Source organism: Quercus suber, unplaced genomic scaffold, assembly GCF_002906115.3.
Source record: "Quercus suber isolate HL8 unplaced genomic scaffold, Cork oak 2.0 scaffold_186, whole genome shotgun sequence".
NCBI lineage: Eukaryota > Viridiplantae > Streptophyta > Magnoliopsida > Fagales > Fagaceae > Quercus > Quercus suber.
Genome location: NW_027069644.1, coordinates 1,205,816 through 1,213,604, shown reverse-complemented (window position 1 = coordinate 1,213,604; position 7,789 = coordinate 1,205,816). Strand labels below are relative to the sequence as shown.

Here is a 7,789-nt window from a genome sequence, read left to right as displayed (position 1 = left end):
AATATATTGCTTGAGATTTTACAAATTAATGGAGTCCTTTTTGTATCAAGAATATATGCTGAGGTCACCTTAAAGGAGAGGACAAGGGCCGCAAAAGACAGTTTAGGCCCTTAAGGGACTAAAACATTGCTTAACCGTTAATTTGGTAATGAAATTTGTTCGCTTTGTCATGTTTGGCTCTGAACGTGAACTTCTTCTCCACAAAAAACGAAAAAAACAAAAAACAAAAGCAAAAACAAAAACTGTGATCAATTTTACAGTCAAAGTATGCACCAGCGCAACTACCACCAACAAATCGAAAAATGGGTCAAGTTGAGTTTTTGCCAAAATTTGAAATTCGCGAAGAGAAAATTCCTGCAACCTAGTCCATGAGAATGTATATCATGCATCGCATATGCATTATCTCTATTTTAGGTAGCGTTTGAATCCAACGTATTCAAGGCTGCGTTTTCTTCTTGCACATTTTGCCTTTTTTTTTTTTTTTTTCTTTTTTTCTTTCTTGGTTAGCCGCGCTTTTTGACTCTCTGTTAGTGTACATTGCACACCAATGTACTATTCAGCAACTTTTTATTAAAAATAAGTTTCACAGCACTATTCACTCATTTAAAGATTATTTTGCTACAGTATTTTCAGTTTTCAGCAAAATAAATTATATCCAAATGGACCCTTAGTATGTAGATCCAACATAAAATCATGTGATCCATATGTTGTGAAAGTAACGCCGCAGCTTTAAAGTTCAAACCACAACGTGATGTATAATCCTAACAAGCTCATCCAGTTGGTTTTGCCAATTCAATTGGCATGTATTCGATCCTTTAACTATGTTACTATTAATTATCGATCGCAGTACTTTGTGCTGAAAATTGATCAAGTAAAAAAACACTAAATTAAACAGACTCAAAAGTGAAAAAAGAATCAGCGAGATAAACCCTCAACTGAACCATCAATATGTACAGCAAAAAATCATGAACTGTTTATTATAGATGATGAAACCTGCCATGAGCTCATTTTAGGTATCTCCACTTCTGCTGAATGTTGATACAGCTCCAACCCCCATTGGAGTGAAAAAAAAAAACAGTGCATCACCCATAGATTCAGGCGCTCCATGGACCTTGTCCCCTGGCTTCTCATGAACAAGGGAAGATATGTTGCAACCAACTATTGATATCCCAAGGTCTGTCTAGAGAAAATGAGGAGCTCATCATTCTGCACAAGCAATATCTTAACAAGTTGCAGGTTACTTCGGCGCTGTGGCCTGTGGATAAGTTCTCTTGCAAGAAAAACTCATTGTTCAAGACCTTCTGAATTACGTATGGTGATCAAATGTTCATCTTCAAAACTCTTCACTGAATCCCCACTAACATACCACGTTACAGTCCCTGCAGTTAATAGCAAAAGTACCATCATAAACTAAAGGCTTGATGATGATGGGAATATGTACAAAATTCCCAGTGTGAAATGCAAAAATAGAGAAAAATATACACCAAAGAAAAAAATAATAATCACACACAAGACAATAGTTTCGTGGTTCGGCAATTTGCCTACGTCCACAAAGTTACAGAGATTTTACTATTCTCAGGGAAAAATATAGAGTGCAGCAGTACAGTTTTTCTCTCTCAAAAACGATATCGAAAAAAACCCTAATCTCCAAAAAGACATTTTTTATATCCTGCGCACAAGATTCACAATGGGCTACAAAAACGGGCCATAAAAAAAAAAAAATTACAGCTTGAGACTATCAGCCCCAGCCTCCGCTCCATGAACTAAGTTTCAAAAAATCTTCCATTAAAAACTGTAACAACGATATTTCGGGTCGGGTCATAATCCGGATCAAATGCAACTGAGCTCCACAAAACCCAACAGATGAGGCAAAAAAACCCCCACTTTGTAAAAAATTATGAGTTCTTAGTCTATCTTTAAGATTGTACGGAAGACAGCTCTAGAAGCGTTTCATTTAGAAAACAGGCACAACAGTTTTTTAAGGTATTAAGGATCCCAACAAATGAACCAGAAAAAAAGGTAATAATAAAAATTATTACAGAAAATCAGCACACCATCAGTTGCTCCATCCAGGATAAATTCTATTATTAAAACTGGTGTAAAAATTATCAAGATTAGATAGGTAGATAATTGGCCACAAAAGGAGATAGTCTGTTATATTATTCTACCTATAATAATAACATTTGCAGTTCTGAGATAACATTCATCACCCAGACAGGCATGGGGAACCCCACAACCAATCAGCTTAATCCACAATTACCAGTTCCAAAGAAAGAGGACAAGTAGATGAGGGTACTACCCCATTGTAGTCAAATAAGTATTTACCTATATATATCTTGAAGATTACCCATAACTCTAAAAAATAATTCAGTCCTGCTCCTTGACAAACAAGTACATTTAAGAAGGCACAACAGGACCCACCATCCACACAAACTATAGGTGCAGTCATACCCGAAAAATAAATTTTATAAAAAAATTAAAATAAATAAAAAATAAAAAAGAAGATGAAAACCTCTTTCTAAACAACTCAGAATTACCACCAGGACCTTAGGTAGGATAAAAAGCTTGCAGTCCATAAGCAATAATTTGGTTTTCTGTAATCTCAAAAGGCCTCCTTGTGAGGAATCCACTCAATATTCTAATCCAACCACTATTTCCAATGACGACAGGGAGTCTGTATCTTTACTTGTAAAATACAGTACGAATTTTCTACTATCCAGGTCAGTTTCTCTCTTTGGTCGGGTTTAATATCAGACCTGGTTGGGATCAAATGCAAGTTTCGTCAGAGTCAAAAAAATCAATTGGCATCAGTCCAAGGGTGATATAGATTATGCAGAAATCAAGTTTCATTTCTGACATCCTCATGGTTTGTGCCAACATGTATGGTCTAATGCTTGTATACTTCTTGTAACTGTCAGTGCTTAAGTTTTACTAAATGATGTATAAGGGTTTGAGTTATTAACATTAAATGGAGTTCCAAGGAGATATTGAAAGGGTCACATGAACATATCAACTATGATAGATTAGATCTGTATCAAATCAAAGGTAATAAAAGCATTTTTAGAATAATTAAGTTAAATTACCTAGAGGAGGACGTGGCTCCTGTTCTCTGGTCGCATGAAGTATGATTGTTCCTGAAAGCACAGTGATGAATCCACATATCTCAGAGGCAATGCTGCTGACAGTCTGACCTGACCAATCCTGCACAATATACAAGAAGAAAAAGATTACAGCTCACCATTTCTAAGTAATGCATGCAAATTATAAAAGCATCATGTAGCATCAGAAGCATATTTCAGGATATGTTTGAGATACCTACCTTGAACATTATGGCACTAGCAATGATAGTCAGAGTTGTGAACATTACATAATATACTGGAGAAACAATTGCTGCATCGAATGTGTCCAATGCCTGAAATGAAGAAGCCAGAAACATCAGCAAACATGAGAAACTCGCCCTTTCATTTGGCATGGTATTAAAAAAACTTCTACACAGACTTGGACTAAAAGAAAGCCTGAAAACCAATTTATATTGATGGAATAGTCATCTAAGTAGCATACACTATTTAGAAACTTAAGTTTCTATGAAGTGGCATCAATGTATTCAATATTTTGCATTAACAGAGGTATGATTTCACTGGAAAACCTTAAGGACAAAGGCAGACAGGTGCATACACAGAATGACTAATTGGAGCCAACTTACAGTCTTATGTACCCAATTTACACTCGTGTGTATAAATTTGAAGGATTGAAAATTGACACAGATCATTAAGGCTCCAGAAATATGACTCATGCCGTTAAATTAGCACTCAAAAATAAATACGGTTGAAAATTATGAATGCTTGATCCAAGACTCCTGTATTCAATGACAACCTTATCCCCAATCTTTAGAGAGGCTAATTTCCAAACTCAAACCTGTGACACATTTGCTTGGATGAAGGGTACTTGCTATCACACCAAGGTTGTCTGACCACTACATTCTAGCTTGAAGACTTTAATAAAAATAAGAGTAACATTCAAGCCCTATCCAAGGGAAAGCAAGTAATCAACTTGGATTTGAAATATCTTATATTCAATTTTTCATATGCCAAATAATTATAGTATTCACAGTAGGTAGAGATTTGATTTCCTAGCACGAGATGATTAGTCACTCCAAAAGCAACACTGGTTTTTACACGTACAGATATAAATCCAACCAGTAAATAGTACCACTGCCAACAATGATAACACCATACTCACCTTGTTCAGGTAATTTAATTGTGTAATGACGCAGATGACCGCTACAGTGAAAAAAAACCAAGTCTGAGGATAAGCTATTTGACTTACTCCCTCCAATGTAAGCTTAATTGCAATTCCAATGGCCTTTATGCTTACAACCTGAATCAAAGTGCAGGAAGGTTTCAAAGATAAATGATTAGGATGGTATTAAATTATTAATACTACATTGTGAAATTTAAATGCCATAGGAGCTTGATGACATAGTACGATATATAATAGATAACCTTTTGATAAAAAAAATTAAAAAATAAAAATAAAATTTTACCGTAAGTGAGCCCATTAAAGAACAAATTCCCAAGTAGATTAGTATATTTGTCTGCCCACAGCGAGGTTCAAAGTGCAAAATAAAGGCCAGCACTATTGAAAGTGAAGCTACAACATATATTAGAAAGGCTGTTGAAAGAAAAACGGAAAGGAAAAACAATTAGTAATCTCAAGAATATAAACAGTCAATCACAAATAACATCGAAGATAGAAAAAAAAAAGGGGGTCTAAACTCTAGACACGCACACATTTGTATATACCTGGTTGTGTCGCCAAGATCCAGATTTCTTGTACAGAACTTGGAGTGTGCTCCTGAGGTGCATGGATTACAATTATAACTGATCCCACAATGCAGGACACACATCCTACAACACCCATCTTCTGCAGGCGTTCCTTCAACAAGAAGTGAGCCAAAACAGCACTGCACACATATTAATCAAATATATAAGCTATGAAACAAACTTCAAACAGTTTCCCATATGAAATTACCACTTATAAGAAAATCTCACATTGGCATTTACCTGATAATTATACTCAGAGCACCAAGTGGGGTTACTAGAACTGCTGGAGCATAGACATAAGCCACAAAGTTTGCAACCTCTCCAACGATCACTATATTGTCCAGAAATATCAAAGTATAAGATCAAAGCTATTATACAATTCTGCCTACCATTTCAAAGGGGGGAGAGAGAGAGAGAGAGAGAGAGAGAGAGAGAGAGAGAGAGCAGGATCACTATTGCTATACTTACTTGTCACCATGCCTGCCCACCAAAGTGGCTCTAGCAAATAAGTATAACCTCCTACTCCTACATTAGTAAAGAAACAAAAGTCAGTTACAGGAAACAAAAGTCAGTTACAGGAAACAAAAGGCATACATAACCTCAATAAACTCTAGGATTGACAGCACATAACATAATAGCATTACAATAAGCTATTCAACAATACTAGCTTTCTATCTTTTAATAAGTGAAAATTTGTGTTTGATAATTAATTCAGAATTTTGCTACTGTCAAACATTTTTTTTTAAAGGTATATTTTATTTATTTACTACTGTCAAACATATTGAAACTAAACCTTAATGCACTCCAAGTTTAATATCCTTTTCCTCAATTTATGAGAAGAATGGTAACTTCTGTTTAGCGTTTAACCCATCATCTTGTATATTTCTAACATATTTTGAAATTTATATCTTAAAATTTTACTCTATCAAACAACTATAGTTTAGTCACTAACAGTTCCTTATTTATGACTCACTTGAATAGACAGACAACTAGATTTTTGGTTTTTCATAACTGAGATACATCAGGATACAAACAATAAACAGGCAGCACAGGAAAACGTTTTTTGGAGTAAAATGTCGAAGATACATGACAACTTCATAATTGCACGCAGTGAAAGAGACATTGACAACCTCATTTAGAAACAACAAAAACAAGAAAGTCGATAACAAAAATTTAAAGACAAGGGCATAGCTCCTATCCAATCCAGTGCTGAACTGGACACATGGTCCACATGCAAAAAAAAAACAAAAAAAGCAATGGCATGAGTGGCCCCAGAAAACATACAGCTTTCATTCCTGTTCGACACTGGACAGATCAAGGACAATAATAGCAACAAGAAACTTCAAGCATTTCCCTCTCATTTTAACTCTTCTCCTCTTCCTCTAAACTTTCCATGAATCAATCAATCTCAACTGGGTATTACAAAACAGACTACCCCGATAGCAATACAATAGTTCTTCAATAACCCTTCTAGCCACTGGGGGCTAATAGTTCAAAAATTAGAAGCCACTCATGACTGCCTAACCAAAGCAATTGGCTCCAATTTTCTAAGCACTCCGATAGCACTATCAGTGTGCTCAATATGTATATTTCTTGTTTGAAACATTTTATGTAGAAGAGGGGGATTTAAAACCTGGAAATAATTGTTAGAAACATGAGGAAATGCAATTTGACATTATAAAAAATAAAAATAAAAATAAAAAATTTCTTAGTTAACAGCAATTTACTATTTAAAAAAGAAACCTCACCTCGAAATTCAACAACTTTCACACTCCGATGTGTCTGACAGTATTTCTCGGTAATTAAAATCCCAACACTACCAACTTCAATCAGTGAAAAAAAAAAAACTGAATCTTTCTTTCCTATCAAATACAAAGATTCAAACTTCAAAAACCAAAATCAAACTAAACCTCTATATCAAACACAAACACACACAATGCATCTAAAAACTAATACATTGAAATTCAATCCAAACTAAATTCACCGATTTCTCCGCCAAACAAACACTCCATAGCGATCCGATACAAACTTCAAAATACCCAATTGAATAAACAAAAAGAAGAAAGAAAGAAAAAAATGACAAACCTGCACGAGTACCAGTGGAACCAGCTCGTTTAAGACCTTTCTTCTTCAAGATGAAGCTCGTCCCAATGAACACACTCGACGACACCGCTAGTATCAGCCCCTTCGCATTGTCTGACATTCCCATCTCTCTCTCTCTCTCTCTCTAGGTTAGAGAAGAATTAAGTGAAAGAATCAAATTATAGCTTCAATTTTTCCCGCCAAAAAAAAGAGAAACCTCGGATACCCTTTACCTTAAAAACAAAGAAACAAACAAAAAAAAAAGAGAATTTCTGTGTTTTTTTGACTTTGATGACTTTCTTCTGACTTTGCAACCGGGCGACTCAGTGGAGAATGTGACTCAACGAGTTCTGAGTTTCTGAAACCCAATCAAAATAAATAGAAAAATATACTATATATTTAAATAAATACCATTATTGCTTTTGTACAGAGATTTTATAGTTTGAGGGAGAGATCTAAAAAAAGTCTTCTACTTCTTCACGAAGCGAAACACTCTCTCTCTCTCTCACAGTCTCACTCTGAACTCAAAACTCACACTCAAACAACGCGTCGTGTACGTGTTGTTAGAAGCTTCCTCTGATTCCGTGTTTTAGCGGTTTGTTTTTCCCACTTTGCACCCGGTCTCCGCGCCGCTGATCTGATGCTTTAGCCACGTGGTAGGTTTCGTGTGGATTTTGATTTGTGCCGGAAGTGAATACTACGAAAGCGTGTGTACTTTACTATACTAGTACTACTTTTTGGTATTTTGCTTATTATTGCTCATTATTACTTTTTTAGATTTTTTTTAGCACAAAAGAAAAAAGAGTTCAAATTAGGCGTCGTTTGCAGCGTAACTAGAAAAATAGATTTCAGTGTTAAAATAATACTATACATATTTTTATATT

General features: G+C 35.2%; 1 protein-coding gene across 2 annotated transcripts; it reads right to left on the bottom strand.

Annotated features, from left to right (window-relative positions):
- Nucleotides 1-863: 863 nt before the first annotated feature.
- LOC112018095 (probable magnesium transporter NIPA6) lies at nt 864-7,434 on the bottom strand. Of its 2 annotated transcripts, none has more exons than XM_065778573.1 (9): nt 6,909-7,434; nt 5,292-5,348; nt 5,064-5,154; nt 4,803-4,963; nt 4,544-4,671; nt 4,240-4,377; nt 3,320-3,412; nt 3,084-3,201; nt 864-1,379 (listed from the first exon to the last, which is right to left on the bottom strand). In XM_065778573.1, exons 1-9 carry the CDS (start codon nt 7,030-7,032, stop codon nt 1,285-1,287), a joined length of 1,005 nt encoding a protein of 334 aa, XP_065634645.1. In that variant the 5' UTR covers nt 7,033-7,434; the 3' UTR covers nt 864-1,284. The 2 variants fall into 2 exon arrangements, with proteins under 2 accessions (XP_065634645.1, XP_065634646.1); XM_065778574.1 differs by lacking the exon at nt 6,909-7,434 and adding an exon at nt 6,108-6,409.
- Nucleotides 7,435-7,789: the final 355 nt, after the last annotated feature.